The sequence below is a fragment of the Ambystoma mexicanum genome, chromosome 3p (assembly GCF_040938575.1).
Source record: "Ambystoma mexicanum isolate Mex_15411 chromosome 3p, UKY_AmexF1_1, whole genome shotgun sequence".
Lineage (NCBI taxonomy): Eukaryota > Metazoa > Chordata > Amphibia > Caudata > Ambystomatidae > Ambystoma > Ambystoma mexicanum.
Window position 1 is genome coordinate 718,704,019 of NC_090925.1, and position 27,333 is coordinate 718,731,351.

The window sequence follows — 27,333 nt, forward strand, 5'->3', positions numbered from 1 at the left end:
TTGACATCCGTGCAGAGCCTGCTGATGCAGATTCGAATCCCGGCAGGGCCAAACTCGGCCTTTCATCCTTCCGAGGTCGATAAATACCACACCATGGGTAATAATAAGCAGCGCTCAGATACCTGAGGGCCTGTAGCGCTATATAAATGCTAAATTAACTGTTAATAAATGGCTGATTTCCCTTACCTAAAGAGTCCCCCAGCAGCTTTGCTGGATTTCTAGGATTTATTTTTTTCACCTGGTAAGAGTGAGCTTTTTTTCCCCACTCTTGCGTGTGTTTTGCTGTGTGTATTTTCACAGTTTGTGTGATCTTCGGCACTGGAGCTTCACCTACTCCATGTGCACCACTTTGTGTTACACAGCACCTTCAGTGCAGGGACACAGGGTTGTCTTTGACTTCTCACTGACTTTTTGTTCTGGGGCTGACTACTGTCCCCCAGAAACAGGTAAATTTGCCATTAACTTTATATAGTCACTTTAAACTGCAAACCCAGTACACCCCATCTTACATGGGGTACTGGAAAGGCTTAATTATTATCCCTTTTTGTCTGTGCCTCTTGGAGCCTTGTTTTGCTCCCTTAACACTAGGACTTGGCTGGTGGCAGTGGTATCTACCCTCACTTTCCTACCGCGATTACCTTATATAAACGTTGTACTGTTCCAGGCTATTAATGTAGCCTCGAACATAAACCTGCTTCACCAAATACATTTTATTTTGGTTCCGGCTGGGTTTATTCGACATTTGTTTTTAGTCTTTCTCGTGTTTTTCTTTGCGTGCCAAACCGAGGATGATTCCTTTGTTTGCTGTCTTTTCGCGGGCATCTGCACAGAAGCCCTCCTTATGGCGCCTGATAGTCTAGGTGGGCAGGATGTGAGGGAGGGATCTTCGGACGCCTGCCATGGGTTGCCTTAGTAACCCTAGTTGCACTCTTGTCTGATTGGCTAAGGGGACTGGCCTTGCCAGACCAGTCACCCTGCTGTGTGATTGACAGCCAGGCTTTATGAATGGGGGGGGAAAACTGCATAAAAAGCAGGTCTCTGCGACTGGAAGAGCAGAGTTGCCACTGGAACAAAAGAACCAACGACTAACTGGAAGAAGACTCCTACCACGACTGAACCACCCGATGAAGCCCTGCTGCAGGTCCGAATTTCCGATGACAGAAGATCCTCCAGGAAACCTCTTCCCTTGAGCTGATGGGACCAACCAGTTAGTCCAAAATAAAAGCCAGGACCCCTCCTCTGGTCGAATTCGCTGTACAGAGCTACAGTAGGCCGAATAGCCAGAAGGTCGGACCCTGCTTGGGTTTTAAGGAGCGCACCTTTTATTAGTTTTGCTCTGCTTCCGGCTTGTTCCCTGGGTGGCGCAGGACCTTCCAGTCTTCTTACTTCTGATCAGTCGACAGTCTCTTCAGGAACCGTGAGCCTGCAGGAACTACCAGGAACGTCTGCCTCAGCTACAGCTCCCTCTCAGTTTTAAGGTACTGTGCAAATCCGGTTGTCCGTTTCGGTCAGCTGCAGTGAAAGTGTTTGAAATCTTTCTCCAATCCGAGGGCTTGTTCTTCTATTCTATTTGAACTAACTTTTCTACCAATAAACCTTGTCCGGAATCTGTGCCACGAACTTTACTGCAAACTACATTGAACTTATTATCTTGAGCAAAAGACTTTTGAACCATTGACTTTGGCTCTAAGCCTTTTCTATCTGATTTTAACCTTGTAGCCTCTCGTTCAATTGCTCTGATTACTTACCTGTTGGTGTTGCCTAATTTTATTAACTTTGTCCTTCCCTCCCCTTTAAATTGCTGTAGTGCCATTTTGCTCCCACTTCATTTTGTGAGCTTAACGAGTCTGGAATTTAAGGGAAGTGGTGTATTTATGATTGTGATTTTTAACTAGTTTAGAATAGTGAAATATTATAAAACTGTTGAGTAAATAGATATATATTCTTTTACTTAGAAACCTTGAGTCAGTGTTTGCCTGAATCATAGTAATTGCTGTCCTTTGTGTAACTAGTTGTACTGCTCACTTACTCTTAAGAGAAGTCTGGCTGCTCTGCTACCACTATAACTGTGTAGTACAGGCTTGTACCAAAGGTGAAATTGTACTGTCACTTGTAGTCTTAATTGTGTGTAGTGTTCCCAAAGGGTACTGCATACAATTCTGCCCAACATTAACCATGTAGGACCCACTTATATAAAGATCCCAGCCTGTGTAAGCAACTGTAGTCCATAGCATACATTTACTCACATTGTACCCTAGGCAACAATTTCCAGATCATGCTCCATAATCTGAACAATTCAAAGTGTACCCTTATATTTTCAGAGTTCAAACAGTATGTCCAGAAAGAATCCAATTTTATAGAGTTGGTGCAATGCACAAAACTGCAGAGAGCCCCAATGATAGTAGGCGCTAACCCCACACATTCTGTTAACAAATGTTTAGCAGTTTCTGGTAAAATGTTGCTTTTACACACTTGACATGTACGCTCTTTGCGAGGAATATTATATCTTGGCCCAAGGTTCATTAATATCGGTAAAAGATGCACCAGAAGACTTCTGTTCCTGTACAATGTTGCAGATCTCACTGTTCCTGTGCCTCTGTCGTGGGGACAAGAGGAAGGACGTTGGGGACTCCTGCACTCTATTGGCATAGTCAAAGCTGGCAACTGGCAAACTTTACTTTCAGTGGCTGTTTTGCGTTTCAGCTCCTTGCGGTACAGCAAATGGCAATAAGCGCGGTTCCTGCCTGTCAAGGTGGACTTTCCTCACATCTGAGGTCCCGCACTCAACTGAGGGGGGTGGGGGGGGGGGGGGGTTTGGGGGGTAGGCTTGGTCAGTCCTGCTTCGTGGGAGTCCGGAGGATCTTCTGAAAGCTTTTGGCCAGCTTACAAGCAATGCACACAATCTGGTGTCCCTCTCCCTAGCTCTAAGATTTCCTGCAGCAACTCTGAGGAAATGCAACCAGCTCCGAGATGGTTGTCCAGGTGGCTTACTTGGAAGTTGATTGGTCCCACCAACTCAAAGGGAGAAGTCGTCCTTGCAGGGCTTCTCTGTCGATGTGAACTTGGCAATTCAGACCTGCATCAGGGCTTCACCGGGCAAACCAACGGTCCAGGAGTTGCAGCAGCCGTCCTCTTCAAGCTCTTCTTTGGTTCCTTCGTCCAGTGGTCGACTGTGCCTTGCAGGCCAAGAGACTCCTTTTATTCAGTTATCTCCCATTCATTCCAGCCTAGCTGCCACTCACCCAGCAGGGTGGCTATCTTTGCTGGACAGTCAGCCAATCGTCAGTGCATTTTGGTCTCCTAGGAGACTAAGCACAGGGAGTTTTGGGCACCTCCCTCACTTCCTGCCTACCCCAGACACTCTGGACCCAGAGGCGGGTTTCACTCCTGAAGCCTGACAAAGGCGAATGAACAAAGACAAAACCTGGTTTGGCGCGTAGAGAAAAATCAGAGGGACCTTTCCACAAAAAAAATGGCAAAAAAAAGACCGGGGACCATTTTAACAAAGGAGGCTCAGCGCCATTTTGAAAAACATGGCTCCCGCAATTTAACTTTACCGGAGTTGCTAACAGTTCATGTTCTGGGTAAATGATGGTAGTTCATTGCAAAACCACTGGCACCAGCCATTCCGAGAGGAAAGGTTAACATATGAATGCTACATGAGTAACTAGACATGGGGGATACTAAGTAACCCCTCGGGCACTATATTGTAAGACGATGGGGTGTGCTGGTCTAGAATTTTATAGGACTAAGTGAAGTAAATTTCACTCCACTGCTCTGGGAAACGGTAGTTTATCCCAGAGAAGGTATTTAAACCTTGGGAAATCTGAACGACTTCCCTGTGGCACTGCACTGAAGGTGCTGTGACACAGTTGTAAAAGATGATGCCTATGGAGTTCGTTAGACTCCATAACCAAAAGAAATGGTGTATAAAATCAAAGTAAAATAATGAGAAAGTGGGGCAATAGGGGTCTCATTCTCTCCTGGTCAAAAAAATCAAGTACTCAAAATCCAGCAAAGTTGCTGGGGGTCTCTAAGGTAGAGGGAATTGGCACAGTTTTGAGAATACTCCCTAACATTCTTCTCTTGTTATCTGAAAGTATTTGCCTTGCTTAAGAATATTAGTAATTTCTTGTGTTCTAATAACATTTGCCTTTTTCAAACTGAGTGTGCCCTGAGGCCTCCGGGTTAGTGGTGCAATACAAACATTTAGATATATAGATGGGGAGTATTCTGTATGCCAACAGTAGACTATTAATGTCCCCAGCACTCTTGTTACTGAAGTCACATGTGGGGGTAGGTTGTGTCTGTGGGCCATCCCAAAAGGGCCTTGTCAGATCCAGAAACTCAGTCTGCAGTATTGATGTATATTTGTGTTACTATTCTATTGCTCCCTTCTAAAGAAGGCTTTATAACTGACTGTTAGTTTATTTGAATACCTGTAACTGTGAATCTTTGTAACTCAACTACTGCTCACATTTCTCCTCTTGAGATAAGCCTGGCTGCTCAACATGCTACCAAAACCATGTAGTACAAGCTTGTACCAAAGGTTGGGTTGCCTATATCTGTAGTCATAGTTTGTAGTGTTACCAGAGGGTACTGCATTCAAACTTTGCCTAACAAGGACGTTAACTGTACATGTAGACTAGGGATAGTATTACAGGCAGGTCAATGCCTTTTTTTTTTTAATTCGAAAACAAAACCAGATGCAACTCTGCATCAACCACTAGATGTCGGCCTGTGCATAGCATGTGATTCTGAGCATATAAGCCTTAGAAAGATGATTTCTGGTAATATGTGGAAAGTAATGTTTGATTTTTGTTTTGTTTAAATAACTTTTAAACTGCACCTTAACATCACTTCAGCAAAAGTAGCAAAACCTGTGGCACACTGCTGCTATTATTGATGCCATCACAAATAGTAATCCCTTAAGTCATAGACATAAGTGATTACTTTTTTGATTCCATCATTAGTCATCACTTCTGATATCTGTGGCAGCAGTGGTACCGCAATTTAGAAATATTTGTTTAGACAATGTGTCTTGCTTTCAAACTGCACACTTAAAAAAAGGCCCCTTGGTATGTTGTCTTCATATCACAACGAATTCCTTCTCCTACAAATTGGCTGTCAGACTTCAACAGTCCACAGCGAAAGAGTAATAGATTATCCAACACATTCATGTGCAGTCATTTGATTTGAATGTTATTAAATTGGTTAAATTGATACATTTTGCATTGAACCTTTATCAAATTACAAACTCAACAGATTTGAAAATTATTAACTTGGGCCTCTGGGATATATGTAGTCTGTATAGAAAAGGTCAGTTTAAAAAGTGATGAAGTAAGATAATGCACGTAGTCTATCAGTAACTTTGCAGCATTCCACAAAAGGATAGGAATGTTAACTCAACATAATGTTAACTCAACATAACGGTTCACCCAATTATAGCTCCCAGTGCATGCCTTTTCAGTCACTGTCCCAATGCTGATGTTACAAGATCTGTACCAGGTGTTCGCTTTCTCATTTGACTATGGCCTGGCATTCCATTTCCAACCCATTTACCCAGCCTCCCCACCACCATCCTTTATCCTACTCCAATCCTTGTCTTTTACTTAAAAGCCAGTCCCAGCTACTCTTCCCTGTCATATATGGCTTTCTTTTGCTGCTTCTGAGGAGGTACCAGTTAAAAATGCAGAGAACAATATGGAAATATTAATGTGAAGAGAGTGCAGGCGGTGTGTAGACTGGTGAAGTCCGCAGTGTCATATAGTGTATCAAGTTGCCTATATAGATGGACATTAAGAGTTTTGCTTTAGGGGTAAGTACTTATCAGTCTAGAGTGATAAGGCCCAATACATAGCCTTTTTGTGCTTCGTCTAATTTGAGTGTTTTGTGTCACTCTACCACTACACCACCCTGTTTTCTCATGCAGTATTGCTTTACTGCTCGCTACTCTACCTTGATTGAGTGCACCTGCACTTGAGTTTCAGTAAGCCTATTCATGAACTATCGCAGCCTCTCGGATGTATTTTCAGAACCAGCCATTTGGGGGATAGGGGATTGAGTTCTAACACTTGGTGTTGTACTTTGTATTCCATTGGCTCCCCATTTAGCTGCACTGTGCTCATGTGGAAAGTCCATTTGAGGTAAGACTTCATAAAAATATTTCGATGGCATACAGGTAGGTCTCCAACTCTTAGATAAGCTTGTACTACTCATGGATTCTTGGAGTGCCAAAGCAGTTGGGTTTATCATAGACAGATGTGAACTGTAGGTAAGTACACTGAACCCAGTTAGTGCAGTAGTCCAAAGAGAAACACCAATCTTTTATTAAAAATATATTCTTTACGCAAGGAGTGTCTTAGAATACTTAGATGACTTAACCAACACACAGAGCTTTACTTATAAATACTACCAAGGCCACTGCTTAGTAGGTAGTTGCTCGTGGTACAATTGTTAGTTTGACAATGACATTTCTAAAGTAGTATCGGTGCTGCCACGCACAGACAATATACAGTAATAGTATTAGAAAAACCACATTCGAAAAGTATTTTAGGAAGAAAAAAGGTTAGTTAAGTCATACAGTAGCAGAGCTTAAGTTTCTAGAGGAGTTTGCTCTGCAAACTGGCCCTTTAAAGTCTGATCCCTAACTCTACAAAAGTAAGTTTGTAGAGGGGGTGTTGGACAAGATTGTATGTCGTAACCCTGTGGGAGACGACACCAGCCTTGACCTCTTGGCAATAGGTAACCCAACCTTTGGTATAGGCCTGTACTGCACAAGTTGTAGAGTGGCTGAACAGCCAGGCTTATCTCAAGAGGGGTAATTGTGAGATGTCGAGGTGTTACGTAGAAATTCACAATAATGGGTATTAAAATAACAAACTCAAGAGTTCTTATTAAAATAATTCTTTATTAATTTAAATCAGTTTTAAAGTAAACCTTCTTTTGAAAGGGGCAATATGCAACAATAAAATGCACTTAAAAAAATGCACTCCTTCTGTTTCAGTTAAAGGAATAGTGCGCTCAAAAATGTGAGTCTTTAAAAGATGGGCAATAATAAACATATATTAAACATAACTTTTTAAAGAAACTTCCTATGCAAATATTGCACAAATGTTTAAACCCCTTTTAATTGCAAGCACTAGGAGGCAACATTTTATGAAATGGATGAGCCTCCTGTGCTTGTTAATCACTGCCCTCGCGGCAATAATGAAGCAAAAGCCACCATAGAAGTGCTTTTATAAATACAACATAGTTGTATTTAAGATTGCTGTAGTTAGACCACCATAGAAATCATAAATACAAAACGTATTTATAATCAGTCTGCAGTGAGAACAAGCACGCTACAAGTAACGGGTAAGTACCCCTTAGTTAACACAGTACCTTACGTCTTAAGAAAAGGATCCAGCTGGCTTCTGTTCTGGTTGCAGTCCTGCAGATCCTGGTCCTCACTCGGGGGGACAAGAGGGAGGACATCTAGAGGACTCCTGCACTGCCGTTTGAAGGTTGGCGGCGGCTATGGGCTCTCTCCATATCAGCTGCACCTTTCGGTTTCAGCTACCAGTCAATCGCACCACTGGGGTTCTTGGACACTTGATGGGCTTACTTTGCTTCTGAGGCCCAGCACTCTGAGGTGGCTCGAGCTGTCCTGCTTCGGGAGGGTCCTCTGGAGCTTCCTGAAGGTCAGGTCCGTCTTAAACACAGTGCACTCGATTTTGGTTTTCCTGACCCGCACGTTCCAGCAGCAGCGAAGAAGTACAGCCAGCAGGGAGAGGTTTTCCAGCAAAGTTCGTCTTGGGGTCAGTTGGTCCCACCAACCCAAAGGAAGAAGTTGTCAGTTCCGGGTTACACTAGTCGATACGAAATTCAGAGCTTCAGCACTGTTGCAGGGCCTTACTGGGCAAACCAACGGTCCAGGAGGGTACAGCAAGCTTCTCTTCCAGTTATTTTGTCCCTTGGTCGAGACTGCCTTCTGTTCAAGAGACCTCGCCTTTTATGCAGGTTTCTCCCATTCAGGCACAGCCTAGCTGTCACTCACACAGCAGGATGGCTGTCCATCAAAGGCACCTCACTCGCTTCCTGTCCTGCCAGACTCGCTGGAGCCAGAGGCCGGCTTCAGCAGTGAAAGGCAAAATGAACAAAAGAGTTAAACCTGGTTTGGCACACAGAGTAAAACCCAAGGAAGACCTCACAAGCAAGAAATGGTGAAAAAAGACCGGTGCCATGTTGACAAATGGGCACCCATGGGTGCAATAATGCAGCTGAGGATTCGGCCCCAGTACTTCTACATAAAATGGGATGTACTGGACCTACATAGGAAAAAACGGGTAAGTAAAGTCAATTTCAATTTACTTCTTGGGCACAGTAGTACACCCAAGAGAAGGTATCTAAACCTTAAGAGAAATCCGAAGGACGTCTCCGACACTGCACTGAAGGTGCTGTGTCCCAATACAAAAGGTGATGCTTATGGAATTTGTCAGACTCCAAAACCAAAATCAGATTAAAAATACATGAGTGAGAAAAAGGTCTCCCTCACTCCAGGAAAAAATGAAGTCCTAAAGTCCTGTAAAAAAAGCTGTGGGTCTCTGTAAGGTTGAAGGGATTTAGCACAGAAATTTGAATTCTCCCCAACGGTGTGTAATAAAGAAAATGTATGGACCTTACTGTAACAAGTCATTAATGTGTTTGTTTTCTCTCCAGTGACTGTTGTACTTTGTTTTTCAGGTTTCCCCCTGGTGTAGTTGGAGTAGCACCCCAAGGATTGCCAGCAACATCTGTTGATGGGATGGTCGCTGGTTCTCATCCATTACCTCATGGAATACCCTCACTTTCTCACACCCCTTCACCTGGACAAACCAACAAACCAGACCCAGACAGAGAGATTCCCACTGACCAATAGCATTGTCTTCTCTTCCTCCCTTACTTTTCCCACTACCCCATCGTTTCCTCAGATAGAGGCCAGGACCCTGGATTTTTAGCAGCCTTCATCTTATCTGGTAGAAGAAAACAGTGAAGAAATGTGCCGGAACTGCTCCACTTCTAACAGTCGGACACCTTCTGAAGAAGGAGCACCATTGTCCAGATCAGGATAATTTGCAGATTGCCTTTTGAACAGAAGTGTTTTTTAACCAGTTTAGTTTTAAGGAAATATTTTCCTGACAAATTTCCTGTGGCCTGGAGCTGGCCCTTTTTCTTTTTTTCAGTGAAGCCCAGACTGTCTTTTGGTCATTGTGCTGGTGCAGGACAAAGTGAATAGCTTCAGCACACTTATTTTTCTTTCTAGAAATCTGAGCAGGAAGAGTACACGCTGTGGAGCTGACCCCCACCCCTTTACATGTGAGGTGGCATGTGTAGAAACAGAGTGGAAGTAGTAGCTCCTATTGACGGCAAGGCTTGTGCCCAGGTAGTCTTGTGTATGCGCTTGCTCAGGAAGGTAGGTGTGTGTCTATAGGAGGTAGACATACGTAAGCTCAGGTATTGAGTAGGCGTCCATGCAAACAAGCTCAGATGGGTGCAAGTTCAGGGGATGTTTATTGGTATGCATTGGTGGTGGGCAGAGATCAGCGATTGTTAAGATGGGTGCAATGAGCTTGCATGGTGATATCCGTGTGTGAATAGTAACATGCAAGCACTTGGATCCGCTTTTTACTATCTCCTTACAGATGTAAGACCACCACCATCCCCACGAGCTCCTATGCTGTTTGAGGGCCTGGTGGTCAGCGGCTCATAATATGTTGGTTGTCTGCTCAATCCTTGAAAGTACACAGAACTTCAAATTTTCCTGTGCTTGAGCCAATGCTGGCTCTTCAAATCTCAGGATATGCCAGCATCACACCCAGCTTTTCTTAACTTGGACATTTTCATTTAAAGGGAGCAGGTTTCTGGCTATTGACTCACCAGAGAAAGTGACATCATGCCATTTCAAAACCAAGATGGCTGCTGTTTCTCCGCTTGCTCAGTGGTGATCTGCCTGATAATGATACATCATAGAAAACAGATTCAATCCTTATTTTTGTACAGATTTCTAGCATGTGTCAATGCTCTGCCACGGCTGACACATGCCCTCCTCCTGTAGTACGTGTCCAGACCTATCCCGTGCAGTGTGTAACAAAGGTGGTTGCTGGATCATGTGATTTTTACCTACAATCTTCATCAGTATTTTCTTTCGATGGAGTAAAAAATATTTTAGAAATGAGTGTCTCATTATTTGAATGGAAAAAAGATTGTAGTAAAATGCGTGTGTCCTCCTAAAGTAATATTGTGTGATGGACAGTGTGGAATTACCCATGGACCAAAAAACATGGTTAATGAATTGTTTTATATACCACAATACAAGTTAGAATACAATTAAAGACCAATGCTGCTTATGAGTTGTAAGGTTGCTTACCTCTTCTCACCACTGTCCCACCCCCAAATCCAACCCCCCATTTGAAAGGATGGCAGAACTGGCTGCAAGCACACTCTTTAGAGTTATGAGGGTATTTGTTCTGCTGAGGTGCTACTAAGTGGCTCTTATCGCAAGTGAAGTAGGGTGAGGCTTACGTGGGTGTGGCGATTACAGAGCTCTCTGCCTCTGATGTTCCCTTGGTTCAATGGATGTATAACTCATAAATTGTATATTTTTACTGTTTGTGAATTGGTTTTAGAATTGCATGCTAGGGATAGCTCATCTCATGGCTTGCTCTTGCCTCGTTTATATCTGCCACTGGTTTTGGTGAAAGAGTAGAGAAAACTCAGGTGACTATTAAGCAGCCTTTGACTGAGTGATTGGTGTTAACAAGGACTGCTTCAGTGACTGCCAGGGGGAAGGTGGTATTCAGCTAATGTTTTTTTGACAATGTCAATTCTCATATCTTCAGTGAAGAAAATGTCCATTTATAATTTGCCCAACCTGTTGGCACAAGTTTGCGCTGCAAGACCAGGACAGTAGCTGTAAATATCTTCCGCTAAAGAGTAATACATTAATTAACTTCTTGTCAATGCAAAAAAAAAAAGACCACCACGTTAGGCCTGGGTGCCTTTTATGATGCCAGGAGTGCATAGTCTGTACTTTTGCCACAAGAAATAGTTTGAAGGTGGTTACTTATAGAGGAAGGCGATGTACAAGCAGACTGCATCTGAGATGATGTAATATCTTCGTAGAGGACGAATAACCTTATTGAGAGCATGGTTTTCCTGACTAACGTGTGCGCGCGCTTCTGTCACCTGTAGTAGTGTGCTGGGCTGTTCTCCAAGTTGCATCTAATGCTCACTGGTAAATTTAGTTTGAAGAGTTAGCTTATTGGAGGCTGGTGACTTTCTAAAGTGGTAGGACGCAAATGTTACCCCGGAGGGTCCTGATTGAACAGTGATCCTGAAGGAACCCAAGGGGAGTCATGAGGGTGCCTTTCACTGCAAACCTTTGGAAAAATATATCGAATTTACAGTTGGTTCTGTGAAGGGGGGGGGGCTATATGTATGATCTGCAGGGTTTCCCGTTTATGGGATTGGTTTAGTTTTTACTTCTGGGGGTGTTTTGCTTGTTTTATCAAAAATTCTGAATCTGTTTGCCTGTGTGCCCCCTTTGAAATATTGCAGGTATCCATTTTTTCCAGTGTAAACACACAACTATTTTGTTTCATTGCATGCATAAGTAGGGTAATATCTCTCATGACCAGCTGCAAGATTAACATGTCCACATTTGAGAGGTTAACCTTGACATCCAAAAGCTGGTAGGCTTGTAGAACTCACAAATAATTCAATGTCACTGCACATTAGCTAAAATAATTGTAAGGGATATCACATACTTTGGAACACTGTTGCTGTGCTTCATTATGTCAATTACAAAGCACTCCATTGGTCCACTTAAACTGTGCTAAATTGTGTCGCTGACTGCTCTGAGCCTCTGGCAGTGTGCTCTAACATATCACTGGGACATTCACACTGTCCTTCACTGAGCCACTGATGCCATTCATCAGATCCCTGACATGGTGCCACTGGAAGTGCGCCCCAAATGGGCCACTGACACTGTTCGATTGGGTGTTCTTATACTGCTTTCCATTGGGTCACTGACACTCCACTCAATAGGAGGCTTCTGATGACACCCTTGGATCAGAACTTGTTTGTTGGTGGTGAGATATCTGTTGACTTCACCCCCTTGCATTTCCTCCATGACCTCGAAGCTCATGCAGGTGCTGTACAAATCCAGGCAGATCAGTAATAGTTTTTCTGATGCTTGTTAATATGCTTAGAATCACATGCTGTGCGTATTCGACATCTACTGTAAAACACTGAGTATTGCATCTTTCAAAGATCAAAAGGGGACGTTGACATGGGTGTGACTGTAAAACTATCCCTAATGTGATGTATAGTGTACCCAAAATCCCTCGCGCGTTGAGGTCCCTCAGATTGTTTGGTTGCCTATGCGAGCTCGCAAGAGTTATATATTGATAACTTTGTCCCCATGACCTATGGTCGTCTAGTGTCCCGACGACTGCATTGAGTTTCCTGCCGCCAAAGACGTCTACACCTGCTCGGCAACTATTCAACTGTGTGGCTTCAGCCATCCGGCCAGGACAGTAGGGAGATGGGGCCCTGGGTTTATTCTCCTCTATGAATGTATTTCCTTTACCCCATTCTTTCTCTTCTTGATTTGGCTGCCGCTAGACTCTGCTATGGAGAGGATGCCCTTTAAATTTTGCCCTTCCTGTGACTGCAAGTTTCCTTGGAAGGACACCCCATCGCCGACGCATTTGGTGTCTTCCTCGAAACCATGACGAGTGTTCATGCAAGTTCTGTAAACTCTTGACTGAATGTTGAAAGACAGGTGGACTAAATGGTGGGTGGCCTACGCTATGCAGGCTGAAAGCCTTTCCCCCGCTGGCGATGTCGCTTTGGACGAGGAATCCGTCGGAAATCATGGCTCCGAATTGGAAGCCATCAACCTCCCGGTGCCTACAGGCTCCCAAATGCCGTCCTTGGCCCTGACACAGGACACAGGGTTTATGGGAAGTTCACACTCTGGCAACAAGGGCACACGCACCATGGATACAAAAACACACAACCCCTAAGGCCTCTTCGATGGAGTCGTTGAAGTGGACAACGGCAACAGGGCTGCCGAAAATCTACACGACAACCTTCGCAGCATGCAACATGGTATCCCTCGAACGAGTGTTCACCCTAAAAAACAGTCGTTGACACACCGCCCCAAGGCGCACAAGCCTAAGGCCTCAGTGGAGTCACCGACGGCGCCGTCAGGCGCATTGAAAGCTTCGATTCAACTGCTGAAAAGCCACAATTTAGTACAGGGGGGTAGTCCTGTCCTCAAACATTTATACTAGTGGTTTATCGTAGTAATAATTCTAAGACATCTCCATATAATGGTTAATACAACTACATAAGTATGCATTATTGGAGGAAAGTACAAATCCAAATTCTGGAAAAACAAATGCAGTATCCTTTATTACTTAGGCCAATGTAGATAATGGAAAATTTAAACATAGAAGAATAAATAAAGAATAAACCTTGTCACCAGCTCGGTGAGTTTTGTAAAAAGAGGACACATGTATTTCAAATGTTTAGTGCATGTTTAATTAGCATTACATGTCCAATGGTGACAGGAGGTCACTGAATTTAGCCTGTTGTAGTCCATACACTGCAGAATTCTAAAGTGACTTTTTAGCAATGTACCAACGTTTCAACAGAAAGGCACATTTGCAAAGTTAGTATAGTGTGTTATCTCAACACTCCTATACTGATGCTGTGTTGTATTGCCTGTGTACAGTGTTGCAAAGTATTACATCATATTTGCCCACCTAGTGATGTGTTGTCAGTCACAACCAACATTTGCACAGCACGATGCTTATAGCTTAAAGAAACCTAAAAATAGGCTCTGCTAAGAGGCGACGTAAAAGCCTTGCAGCTATCATTTCAGCAGCCCATAACCCCCCCTCCCCTCCAGCCCCCCCCTCGTCAAGAGTAATCTGAAGCCCCTCAGCCTCTCTAAGGCCTTATTAGGAAAATCTCCCCCTTATGGGCACCTTTTCCACTTCCAGACCTTTCTGCCTCTTCCCTATGGACTAGGGAGCGATTTGAATACATGGACAAAATGGGCCAATTTATTGACTTTTCTGATGGCTATATTACACCCAAAAGACACAGAGAAGAGGAATTGTGACCCATTCCTTACAAACTACAGAAATTCCCCATCTCTGCACAGGGACACCAGGAGGATATCTTGGATGTCCCAGAGGACCCAACACAGGAGGATACCTATGAGGACATTAATCCCTTTGCACAGGACCCAGACTGGGATCCAGATCAGTCAGGGGATCAGGGCCCTTGGCTATCACCAACACATACCCCTCACCCGGACATCATTTGTCCAGATTCCCCCTTCGCCTCCACAGAGGGATTGTCACCTGTTGACTTTAAAAAGAGCAGCCGATCATTTCCAGATGCAACACATGAGGCAACTCCAGACTTTGTTGAGGATATTCTCAAGGAGAAACCTCCAGCTAGTCAAGCCATCCCCTTACTGAACTCTATATGGAGGCGCCTGGCGCCTTCCTTGTTGCCACTGTCTCTCATGCGGGTGGTTAACCCCTGGGTTGAAAAATTATTCCGCCCATCAGCTTCCGACCCACTCTACATAAGGGGTCATGCTACACCAGACTCCTTGGTGGTTATTACCACTCGGAAAAGGGCAGGTGTTCCACTGTCCTCGGCAGAAGCCCCTCCGTACAAAGACTGTAAAAAGATTTATGCCCTGGGTAAACGTGTCACCGCCTCTGCGGCCTACTGTACTAGGATTGCAAACAATACCACTTTCCTTGCAAGTTGGTTATGTCCAATGGGGCCTAGTCCAAGAGGACCTTCAAGATGTCCCAGAGCCCACCTGATCACACCTGCTGGCGGTCACGGCTGAGGGCAGACAGGTTACCCATAAATATTGATTACTCTGGACTTTGCTGAGACCGCTGTATGAGCCCTAGCCCAGGGGACCTTACTTAAGATTCACCTGGTTAAAGAGCTCTGGCTTTAAACCCGAGATTCGGGCCTCAATCATCAACAAACTAGTTGAGGACACCAAACTTTTTGGGAAGGATGTTCATGACGCCATGGAGGCTGTGGAAAAAAAAGAACATGAAACACCGAAGTCTCTGTCAGATCACGGCTAAGCCCTTCCACCAGTGTGGAGGCTCTAACTCACGCTGGTCCTTTCACGGGCAATCTGTCTCCTGTTGTCCCCATGGACAATACGGCTCGGGGGGTACCCCCTGGTCCTCCGGCAAAGGCTCATCTGGTAGCCAACAATGCCAACAAAGGCCCTCGCAGGGCAAGGGTAGAGGCATGAATTCTACTCCTAGAGGCTCCCCAGCCTCCACCTCAGTGACTCACCGGTTCGTGTTCCCTCCCATGCCTCCCCAGTCGGGGGTCGCTTGTCATTCATCCATGCATGGGAGGGGATCACATCAGACTAGTGGGTGCTAAAGACTGTTGCCCACAGCTACTTCAGTTCCTCTAGCCTCCTCGATACCACCCACCAAGAAGCGGACTCCTGTTGCCAAAACACCTGCGCATCCTGCTGGAAAAGGGCACCATAGACTGTTTCTATTCTCCAGGTAAACAAGGGTATTTATTTAGTGTACTGCCTTGTACCAAAAAAGATCCCACCATGTGCCCTATTTTAGACCGGCGCCGGTGAACAAGTATGTCCAACCTTAAAAATTCAGGATGTCAATACTGCAAGATGAAATCCCACTGCTGCAGCAGGGGAATTACATGGCCACATTGGACATGAAAGATGCATACTTCCGTATTTCAATGTTGCCAGCACGCAGAAAGTAACTGGTTCATGATGGACGACGCCCACTTTCAGTTCAAGGTTCTCCCCTTTGGCATTGCCTCAGCGCCACGGGTATTCACAAAGGTACTGGAGGTAGTCGCTGATCACCTGCGCAGGCAGTCTATCCTTACCCCGAGGACTGGCTTATAACGGAAAATGCCAAACAAATACCCAGAAGATGGTAGATATTCTCTTCAACCTAGGTTACTCTATCAATGAGAAAGAAAATCCAGTCTAAACCCCAATCAAGTCAGTTTCTTGGGGCTCTAATTCGGACCAAAGACTGCCTCTTCTCTCCCTCCAACGAGAGGGTTCAAAACATGCTATTCCAGATCCCTCACTATGTAGCCAGTCACCAGGAGACCGTACGCAAAGCCATGCGACTGTTGGGGATGATGGCCTCCTGTGTCTACTTAGTTACTTATGCTCGTCTGCACATGCGCCCCATGCAAGAGTGGCTCTCGAGCCAGTGGTGCTAGGCCAGCAGCCAGTCGGACGATGTAGTGGTTGTCTCTGCAGCCCTTGTTCAGTCTCTGCAGTGGTGGTCAAGCGAAAACCTCTGCAGTAAAAGCCACTCACTGCATCTCTGACAGGGTGGGGGTGGCCCTCACCCCCTTCAACAGATGGCGCATGGCGTGTGGTCCCCAGCGGTAGCATCTAATCACATCAACCTGTTGGATCTGCTAGCAGTGGTCAAGGCCCTGAAGGCCTTCCAGAAACCCCTCCAAGGGAAAACAGTTCTAGTCCTACGGCCCTGTGTTAAACAAGTGGGCACTCGCTCTCTAGGGTTGTCCAAACTGTCACAGAACATATGGCAGTGGGCTCTCAAACACAATGTTCCTCCTTTCACAACATGTTCCAGGGGAACTCTTCTCCAGCATGGGGTCTGACATGGATTCACATGCTCATGAATAGTCCCCGTCGTCCGGCTGGGGATCCTCTACAAACGAAAGTGAGAGGTTTTTTTTTATTTCTTATTTTACAAACTTTCTCCTATAAACCAATCACTGAGCTCTGGGTCATACTGCCCCCAGCCAATGACTGCCCTCTCCCTAAGCCCCTCCTCTGGCAGCCATCTTCAGATATTTACTGCACGTGCAAGTGTTGGGAGTCCTTGTATTTCGCTCTAAGAGCTTTCTGTGTTTATTTTGTGCTTTTTTATATATATATTTTTTAAAAAATTTTGGTAGGAAAACTTTTTTGGTCTATCGAGCCCCTGTGCTCCATCGTTCATCCATCGGATTAACGGGGACCTGTATTGCAGCATCTTTCGCCCCTCAAGGGCTTAAATCGTCAAGTGTTTTTTCTTGGAAGTTTCCAGAAGTCCATGAGGCCTACACTGCGCTGGATCATGTCGGAGATGGATGAAGCTTCCCTCTTCAAGCTCTGCACCAGCTGCGGCTTGTGGAATGTTTTCACAGATGACCAGCATTCCCAGTGCCTGTATTGTCTGCACCCGACATATGAGGAAGATTGTGAGATCTGCATTGGCTTCTCCAAGCGCACGAAGGACCAGCACATCAGACTTGCGATGTGGCTCAAGGCCTCTACCCCATGTGGTCCACAGGGGCATGCCTCGCCTGTATCCAGCCATCAGGAGCAGGCTTCTAAGTCCTTTTGAGGGTGTGCAATCCGTGGGGGCCCAAGACAAGGTCAAGTACCGCAAGTCTGCTTCTGGCGGGGTCGCCGCGCAAGCGGGTCCTGCGGCGGTCTGGGTGTGTTCATAGTCTCCATCAGCCTCGATCTCCAGCTCTTCGTCAGGGGGGGGTTGTGTAGCAGAGCTACAGGGCAGAGATATTTCATCGTCCCAGGAAGAGGTGGCTTCCATCTTCACCATCCCGGAAGAGATGGATGATGATGAAAGCGTCGATGGATCGCCCAGCAGTGACTATGTAGGGGGCACCGACACGGGCGCTGGGCCCAGTGATCCTGCCTCCCCCGGTACTCCCCTCGGATCTGTTGCAGGATATTCTCTCGACCCTCCACACACTGTTGTCAGAGATTCAGAAGAGGATGCTGACGGCCCCTCCAGCGGAGACGCTGGCAACACCAGGGGCACCATTGAAAAGGAGGCATCATATGCCTCAGACAGCCGTCGCTGGCAGATTTAACCCCCCCCACTCCCCCGGGAGACGGGATGGACACGACGGTGGACTCTCCGCCACCCAGGGTTTCTCCGCCGGACGAAGGGGGATCCTTCCACTCTGTCCGTGCATCAGAACTTTTTAAGCTCACCCCAGAGAAGGAAAAAGGAAAGCTTCCTCTACCAACGCCGGGAGGCAAAGAGGAAGACTATTCTGTTGGTATCACTCCTGGACAACGTCTGGGATGAGGGGCTGGCGCTTCTGAAGAACCCCCTCCTCGGCCCCAGCAAAGCGGGACCGGCTGGAGAAAAAGCATTGGGTGCAGGAGTCTGCTCCCAAATACCTGAGGTTGCAACCATCGCCGGACTCTGGTGTCGGACGTGGCAAGGAAGAAGTCATCCAATCCGTCAACATCTGTTCCACCGAACAGCCAGGGGAAGAAGTTGGACGCTGTGGGACGGAAGGTCGTTTACTCGGGGGCGATGATGGTCAAAGCGGCCAACGCTTTAGCGATCCTGGCCAAGTACGACTAGGATCGGAGCCATCTTGTACCATAGCGCCCAGACTTCCTCCCTGAGCACAAGCAGGTAGAGGCAATCGAGATCCTTCAGGAAAGCTAGGTGGCATCAGACCACGCCATCACTGTGGCCCTGGACATTGCAGATATGGTGTTCCGCCAGATAGAAAACAGGGTTTGGCTCAGTCGTTGTGGCTGGTTGAAGGCCACCAACTTCAGACAAGAGGTCCAGATGAGGGTCATTCAGAGACAATCTCTTTGGCAAGGCAGTCGACAAGTCTCTTCAGGCCATCAAAACAGACATGGAGACAGCCTGTGCCCTGGGTATGCTGCAACAGCACGGTCTCTCCTTTCATACCTCAGGAGGAAAGTTGGGCTGGTCTTAGAGTTTCAGTGGTGGATCGTCCTCTTACCGCCAACCCTCCCGTTCCACGACCTAGGAAGCCTACCAGGTTTTCAGAGTTGGCTGCTGTCATCAAGGCTCCCAGGGTGGTGCACCGGCCAGGCAGTTGCCCCCACCCCTGCACCCCGGTGGGAGACGAGCTGGTGATCTTTGTCAGTGCATGGGAAAACATCTCCACCGATCGATGGGTGCTGGATGCTCTCGCCCACGGGCACACTTTGAGTTTAAACGAAAGTGTCCGCGAATACCACTGGTGCCCCGCAGGAACAACACATCCCTCAGCTGCTGCTGGAAGTAAAACCGGGGGCTGGAAGCCCATTCTCGTCCTACGACTCAAGCTCAAGTCCCAGAAATTCAGGATCGTCCCGTTGCAGCACGTGCTCGGCCAGCTGGAGGAGAGACCCTTTGTCGGATCTGGCGGACGCATTCTTCCACTTCTCCATTCACGAAAACATTGCAAGTTTCTGCTCTTCGTAATACAAGGGAAACACCAGTTCAAGGCTCTTCCCTTTTGGACTGAAGTGCCTGGCTCCAGTGGCGGACCATCTACAACTACATGGAATTCATGTGTACCCTTACCTCGACGATTGGCTCATCCGGTCCAAGCCGAAGGACATCGCCGTCGATCACACAGAGGACCGTCCGGCTACTGACAGATCTTGGTGAACTATGTAAAATTTTGCTTCACTCCATAGCAGAACGCTCTGTTCCTGGGGTCCAGACTCAACACGTCCTGTCTGGTGGCTCTGTCGAAGGAGAGAATGGCATCCATTTTGGGCAAGGTGCAAGAGCTGTTGGTACTAAAGATCACCACAGTGAGGACCATCAAGTCGTTGCCCGGCATGATGTTGTCATGCATCTACCTGGTCCAGCTCTGCAGGTTGTGCATGCGACCACTCCAGGAGTTCAAGGACACCCGTTGGATCAAAATGTCTGGAAGTTTCAAAGACCAGATCGGGCTCGATAAGGTAGTTCCGTCGAGCGATGAGGTGGTGGGGCGTGCGCTCCAACATAGACTGGGGCACAGACTTCCAGAGCCCTCCATACCATGTGACTGTCACAACGGGCGCTTCCCTGGAAGGGTGGGGAAGCACAAACTGGATGTCTCCACGCCAGAGGATTGTGGCTGCCGGAGAAGGTGCTACATGTCCACCTCATGGAGCTGCGGACAGTGTTTTGGGCCCTCCAGTCATTTCTTCCGTCCCTAAAGGGCAAGGAGGTGAGGGTCTTCACTGACAATACCACCGCAATGTATTACATCACAAAGCAGGGGGGTACCTGGTCACCAGTGCTCTCCAGAGAAGCGTAGGAGCTGTAGCACTGGGCAGGTGCCCCGGGGATGTTTCTCATGCTGCCTTTTCTCCTGCGCGAGAAAAGAGCACCGGCTCTCAGCAGGGTGCTGCACTCTTGCCACGAGTGGGAGCTTCGGCAAGATCAAGTGGCCAGCCTCTTCCTCAGGTGGGGCAGTCCCCAGATAGATCTTTGTGACATCGACGAACACAAAGTGCCAGATGTTTGCCAGCAGGATTCCCCCAGCCGGAGAGCATGGAGGACGCATTCTCTTTCCTGTCCAAGGGCCTGTGGTCGCGGACATGCTTGGCAGGGAAGGAGGTGCAATCCTTCACCACGACCCAGGATCGCTGAACCTGAAGGTCTGGCAGCATTCGAGTTCGGTGGGTATGAGCTGCCGGCGGACTTCAAGGATGTCCTTGCCAGGGCGTCATCGTCTCTTAAGTGCTATGGGCACAAATGGTAGCGTTTTGCGACCTGGTGCCAGTCGCAGAAGATTAACCCACCGACGGTCACGGCCCCCCAAGTCCTACTGTACTTGTTGGCTGTCGGGACTGACGCACGCATCCATCAAGGTACATCTGACGGCTATCTCGCACTAAATCAGGTCGGTCTTCTCTTTGTTAGTCTATTCCTATTGTTCCCGCAGATGAAGGCTCCTGCCCTGGCATGGGAACTCAACGTGGTGCCGACTGGGGGGGAATGGGGGGCTCCATTCAAGCCTATGCATCAGGCACCCATCAAGTTCGTTTCTTGGAAGACTGCTTTCCTCGTGGCCATCACCTCTGCCAGGAGAGCGGGTGAGATCCAGGCCTTGTCCTGTAAACGGCCTTATTTAACTTGCCACGAGACTAGGGTGGTGCTGCAGATGCACCCCTCTTTCATGCCCAAGGGTCTGTCGGCATTTCATCTCGATGAGCCTTTGGCGTTACCTGTTTTTTTTCCGACACCTTCGTCGCCGGCTGAAAGGATTCTGCAGTTGCTGGATGTGGCGCGAGCGCTGAAGGTTTGTGGCTTGCACAGTGTTTCCGGAAGACTGCTCTGCTTTTTGTGAACTTTGGTCCTGTGAACCATGGGAAGGCCCTGTTCAAAGTTTCCATTTCCAAGTGGTCTCTAGCTGCATCACTCATTGTCACTGGTTGGCAAACCGACTGCTGCCTGGCTGTCCGGGAGCCCATTCTACCAGGGCGGTCGCTGTGACAATGGCGTTCCTGTCTAGTGTGCACCTGCCAGACATCTGCAGAGTGGCTACGTGGAGGTCTACGCACGCCTTCATTTCTACTGCATCGACAGGGATTCCATAGTGGTGTAGGGTCTGCCAAGCAGTGCTACGCAACCTGTTTGCTTGAAGGTGATCCTGGTGAGGAGGTAAGAGTAATTGCTTCTGTTGAACCTTGCCACCTCCCGTGATTGTGCATTGTTGTACTGCTATGTATTCTTTATTCATGGCCATGTTGTCTGTCATGGATTCACATGCAAACCCCCCCTCCGGCCCCTGTGTGGCTCTTCTTGGTCATACTGCCACTTTATGTGCTACCAAATCTGAAGATGGCTGCCAGAGGAGGGGCTTAGGGAGAGGGAGTAGGCAGTATGACCCAGAGCTCAGTGATTGGTTTATATGAGTAAGACACTTGATAAACGAAAGTGGGACTTTTATTTTTTTTATTTTTTTTTTAATTTTTTTTCTTAAACCAAGGATTCCCAGCCTGAATATTCATGAGCATGTGAATCCATGCCAGACCCTTGCTGGAGAACAGCAGTTACAGGTAAGTAACTTGTTCCTTATCTATTATCTGGAAAATACAAAGCAACTTAGTGGATTTAGAGACATGGTGTGTTTTTCTATCTCCCATGTGGAACGTAAACTCCATCACACTGTTTCTCTCTTGCCAAGAGAGATTTGCCCTTCACACCTAGAGCACACGCTAATCGGAGCATGTGGGCTTCCATAGCATACATTGCAAATGTTCCTCTTGATTCCATTTGCAAAGCAGCAACCTAGAGTTCTGTACACACCTTTACACAAACTACTACTTAGATGCACACTCTAGGTCTGATTCGCAGGTGGGACAAGTGGTGCCAAGACATGTGCTACTGTTCCTTCTCGCATCCCACCACCATCTCTGGCTACTGCTTGCTAGTCTATGCACAGCATGTGATTTCTAAGCAGATTCACAAGCATCAGAAGACATGCATTACTCTGCTTAGATACACATGCACCCTCCCTTCTTAGAGTAGGAGGAACCAAGTCCTCTTGGCCCTTCTCTCTTCTGTACTCGCTCACGCTGACTATAAGGCTCCCTCACGGCAGAAAAAAACACAACCAGAGAGACCTCGATCTTAGAAAGATGCAATACTCTGCGATTTTCACTAGATGTCGGACTATTTGCATAGCATGTGAATCTAAACCGATAACAATCATCAGAAATGCTATTATGGTGAGTAATGCATGTCATTCCTTTCCTCTTGTTTTGGGTCTCGGTTTTCAACAAAATCATGGAGACAAAATGGTTTAATGCCATTTCCTTGAGCAAGGTACTCATTTAAATGCATGATCAGATCGTAATCAACAACTCTGTTTTAATGGACACTTGAATGAGTGAAGCTGGTTATTGTAAAGGTGTGTAACCATCTTAGAAAGCATATCTGCCATACACGGGAGTCAAACTGCAGTGCTGCCTCCTGGGAACATCGACAGATCAGGATGTACATGCATCCCCATCCCCTGCCCCACTCCAGAGTTCCCTGGTTCGCCCAGCTCTGATTATTACAGTGCATGGTTTCCTTGTGGGGTGCTTCTCTGTGCAAAATGCAGTCCATTGAAAGATAACCTATTCTAAGAGTGGGTATTCTGAAATCATGTTCTAGGTCTCCTACCTAGACAGGAGGGGAAATCAAACATATTATATGGGTAAAACATTATTTGTATGTAATACATGTCAGAATGGATGCTGTGTCTCTAGGTTTGTCACCATTCCCATTCTTTCTTTATAGAAATATGCAAAGATCAATTGTTGTGAAATCTTAGGGTTGTCAGGGGGTAGCCTTGATTATTGTTAGGAGAGCGTTCCTAAAGTCCTACTGGGTGGGGGAGAACCTTAGTTAGCTATCTCAGTGGATTGTAGATACCACCCCCCCATCCCAACACTTGGTATCAGTCTGTATTAACTCAGGACCTTGGTAGTGTGGAAGATGTGACTGTAGATAAGTACACTGATACTATAAATTAAGAGGAGATCCCAAAGCCCATTCTTTATACGGAATGGAGTCCTAACTCAATTTTGGGAATGGAAGAGCTTTAAATACAAGGGGAGGTAGGGCTGTGGTAGTTGTCAACAGGTACTCTCTATCAAAAAGATTTCATACTTTCTTTACAAAATATATTTATTTTTAATAGTTACTGAATAAAAAATTCATAAAAATAAACAGTTTTCATGTTAAATACCTTCATAATACTCTAAATATACAATCAAAAAGAGTAACTAAAAAAATGTTTTCAAACACGTTCATTGATGGGTAAAACAGTCTATAGGAAAAAAGTCCTATTAGATCGGGCTGTTAGATCAATCACGGTCTCTAATTGTTTTTTTATCACCAGTCTAGGATAATTCCTGGACTGTGAACTCAACATGTTTCAGTCCTCTAGGTGTTGACGGGCCTTTCTTCAGGAGTAGTTGTTAACAACATTAGAGTGATCAGAGTCTTCTTCTTTTGAAGTTATAGTTCACTGTAAAAGGAGCAACTGTTGACAAAAACCAGAACGGAAAAGAATCAGCATATCGCTAAAATTCTTTAGACACTATTAAGGTGTCAGGAACAATTCAAGGTTACATTAGTTACCTGAATTTCCAAGTGTGGTTGGTACCTCTAAGGAGGAGAAACGTAGCCTTCATAAATAGACAGTTTTATCTTCTAGGGCGAGCAAATATTCCCCAAACTCCTAGAACCAAATTAGAAAGATGGAGGGAGACCATTAGAAATGGCCTTTCAACCCAAGAATCATGGATCAGACTGTGCTGATGAGCGAGTTCATTATAAATGGGACATTCAAGAAAAAGACTATTTAACTAGTTTAAAAAGACCAACAGGGTCTGTTGTATATAGCCAGAAAGAGGCTTTTCTTACCTCTATACTTCGAGGCGGGATCTCGAGGGGTAAATGTTCTGTCAGTGATGTTATCTTAAACACTTTACAGTATAAATCCGGTCGGTCTGCCTGGTTATTTCCGGAAACTGTTTGTAAATAGAGACAGAAAAGCCCCCCATGGGTTTAATTTTTTCAGTTCACTGGATCTGTGGACATGACATGGTATAGATATTAGTGAATCACTACTGTCCTAAAACATAACCAGCCATTCCCACAAATATGAGTGGCTTTATGGGATTTATTATTGTGCGGCATAATCATCAAGCTGCATGGTGGTTGTATTCGCTGATAATTACAGTCATTAGGGTATGTTAACTATTCCCTCCCCCCCCCCCATTGGTAGCTATACCATGTCATCATGTCCACAGATACAGTGAACTGAAAAAAGTCCCGTCAACACCTAGAGGACTGAAACATGTTGAGTTCACAGTCCAGGAATTATCGTAGACTGGTGATGAAAAGCAATTAGAGATTGTGATTGATCTAATATCCCAACCTAATAGGACTTTTTTTTCCTATAGGCTGTTTTTCCCATCAATGAATGTGTTTGAAACATTTTTTTAGAAAACATTTTTTGTTACTATTTTTGATAGTATCTTTAGAGTATTATGATGAAGGTATTTAACATGAAAACTGTTTCTGTTTTTGACATTTTTATTCAGTAACTATTAAAAATAAATATATTTTGTAAAGAAAGTATGAAATCTTTTTGATAGAGAGTACCTGTTGACAACTACCACAGCCCTACCTCCCCTGTTAAGTACACTGAACCCAGTAAGTGAAGCGGATCAAAGAAACGCATGCATGTATAATATAGATTTATAATATTTCCACAAGTTACTGTTAAATACCTGGCACAATAAACCATTACAGATCTATTTTTCAATACTTTCAAAGGGTCACTTCGTAGTTGCTGAACGCATACAATTGTAGAAGTTTGAAAGTTATATCGGTAATACTGTACACCCACAAAATAGAGTAATTGTATTTAGTCTGCATACACATATAAGATATTGATTTTAGGGGAAGAAAACTGTTGGTTATTGTTACTCGGGTATTTATTTTATTTACTGTTTTAGTTTTTTTTTAAATATTTTATTTATTCACTCCTGGTCAGTTTTCAATTGCGTTACAACAGTACTGTTCTGTTGTTTCTACAGTTTGTACATTAAGCCCTTTGGTTGCTCATAGATCTTTAGTGATCCTGAGGTTTTGTATAATATTGTCAACAACATATAACATTAACATGTTAACCTCTCGTAACCTCCCCTAAACCCAACATGGTAGTATTCTGCGTTTTGAGATCTGGAATTCCTTTCCCCAATAAAGTACATTCTTAAGTAGCATTGGTTTATAGAAGCAAGTTTCCCTGTCTTTCACATATTCATGGATGGTTGCCATACCAACCTACTTATATTTCCCAGCTCTCAGCGCGCACACCTTCTCCATGGCCATTACTCATCACATATTTGCCCACCACCAAGCAACTATAGGCCCTTGCACTGTTTTCCACCCCTGGGCTAGGGCCATTCGTGCTGCCATTAGCAAGTGTGTAATGAGGGTGGATGTGTTACCACTTGCCGCATAGACGCCCCCTTCTTCTGCTCACAGTAAAATCACTGTTGGTGAATCTGGTAGTTGTGCTCCCGTTATTTCTCTTATGCCCCAGAATCTCCTTCCAGAATATTTTGGCTTTGGGGCAGGTCCACCAAATGATACATATCCCCCATTTCCCTGCATTGTCTCCAACACAGGAAAATAGCTTGCATGAATTCCATGTATCTGGTGGAGGGACAAGTTCCATCTATAGCAAAGTTTGTAAGCTGTTTCTTTAATGGCCATACTTTTTAGATTTATGCGCTCTCGTCCAGATTTGCTCCCATTCCTCTTCCGTAATTGGGGTGCCAAAGTTCTTTTCCCACCTATCCATGTATGAGATTGTCCCGCAGTTTGTCCCTGTCCAGCCATCTGTAGAGTCTTGCTAACCCTATAATTGTCAATCCCTCTTGTAATGTTAATTCCAATCCCACAGGGGCTCTTGTTCCTGCCTTTTTGACCTCCTTCTGGGTGTTCCAATGCCTAAATCTGCACGTATTTATATCGGTTGCCCTCGCCTATACCGAATTTCTCCTTACGGCTCTTGAAGAGAAGGGGATTCCCATCTCAGTAAAATTCCATCAGTTAGGGTTTTGTACCCACCCAGGTATCCCAAAATGTAGGTGTCTGTCCTGGGATAAAGTCAATAGTATAGGCCATTGGTGTGTATGGTCCTAGTCCCAGAGGTATTTTCTGTCTTTTCAGTGCCTGGTCCCATCCCTTTAGCGCCACTTTGGTTGCCTCTGGGAGTTGTCCTTTTGAGCGGCAGTGCGCATAGCGTGAAGAGTTCTCGGGAATAGTCGTGACACATTGTTCAATCTGACACCATCCTTTTTTTGTCTCGTCTGCCACCCATTTCCGCATAGGCGCGATCGGTGCTGCCAGAACATATCAAGACACATTGAAGCGTTGGCCGTGTTAAGACCTTCCTTTGTAGCCTTATTTTTTCCCCTTCCAAATAAGGGCTAATCTCTGACTGTAATGACTTAATCATGCGGGATGGTATTTCCACCGGGAGTGAGCGCACTATATGCAATTGGGGGGGCGGGAGCGATGTCATTTTAACCGCTGCTATGCGAGTGAACCAGGACAGGTCTGGGTGTCATCTGTGCAGGTCCTCCTTTAACTGTTTCCACAGTGGAGTTTGGTTTCCCCATATCCGTTATACCATGCCGTTGGGTGTACCCCTATGTACTCTATATTCTCCTTCCCATATTAAGGGGTATTCCTTACTTAATTTCTTAATGTCCCCTGGATGTTCGGAAAAAGGTTTAAGGCCTTAGACTTAGTGTAATTTATAGTGAATCCCAAGATAATGCTGAATTCATGTAACCTTCCCATCGCTCCAGGTAGCAAGGTCATGGTGTTTTTCAAAAATAACAATATATCGTCTGCATAGAGTGCAATTTTATGTTTCTTTCCCACTAGTTATCCCCTGAATCCCGCGCTCCTGCCTAATTATAATCGCCAG

At 45.7% G+C, this 27,333-nt stretch overlaps 1 protein-coding gene across 7 annotated transcripts in view; it reads left to right on the plus strand.

Annotated features, from left to right (window-relative positions):
• LOC138580772 (C-terminal-binding protein 2) overlaps positions 1-10,192 on the plus strand; it is a 313,871-nt gene extending 303,679 nt beyond the window's left edge. For all 7 annotated transcript variants that reach the window (XM_069651580.1, XM_069651584.1, XM_069651581.1 and 4 more), the window contains one exon: positions 8,725-10,192. In XM_069651580.1, the coding sequence (XP_069507681.1) occupies positions 8,725-8,899 (175 nt within the window). In that variant the 3' untranslated portion in view covers positions 8,900-10,192. The remainder of the gene's footprint in view (positions 1-8,724) is intronic.
• The last annotated feature ends 17,141 nt before the right edge of the window (positions 10,193-27,333 follow it).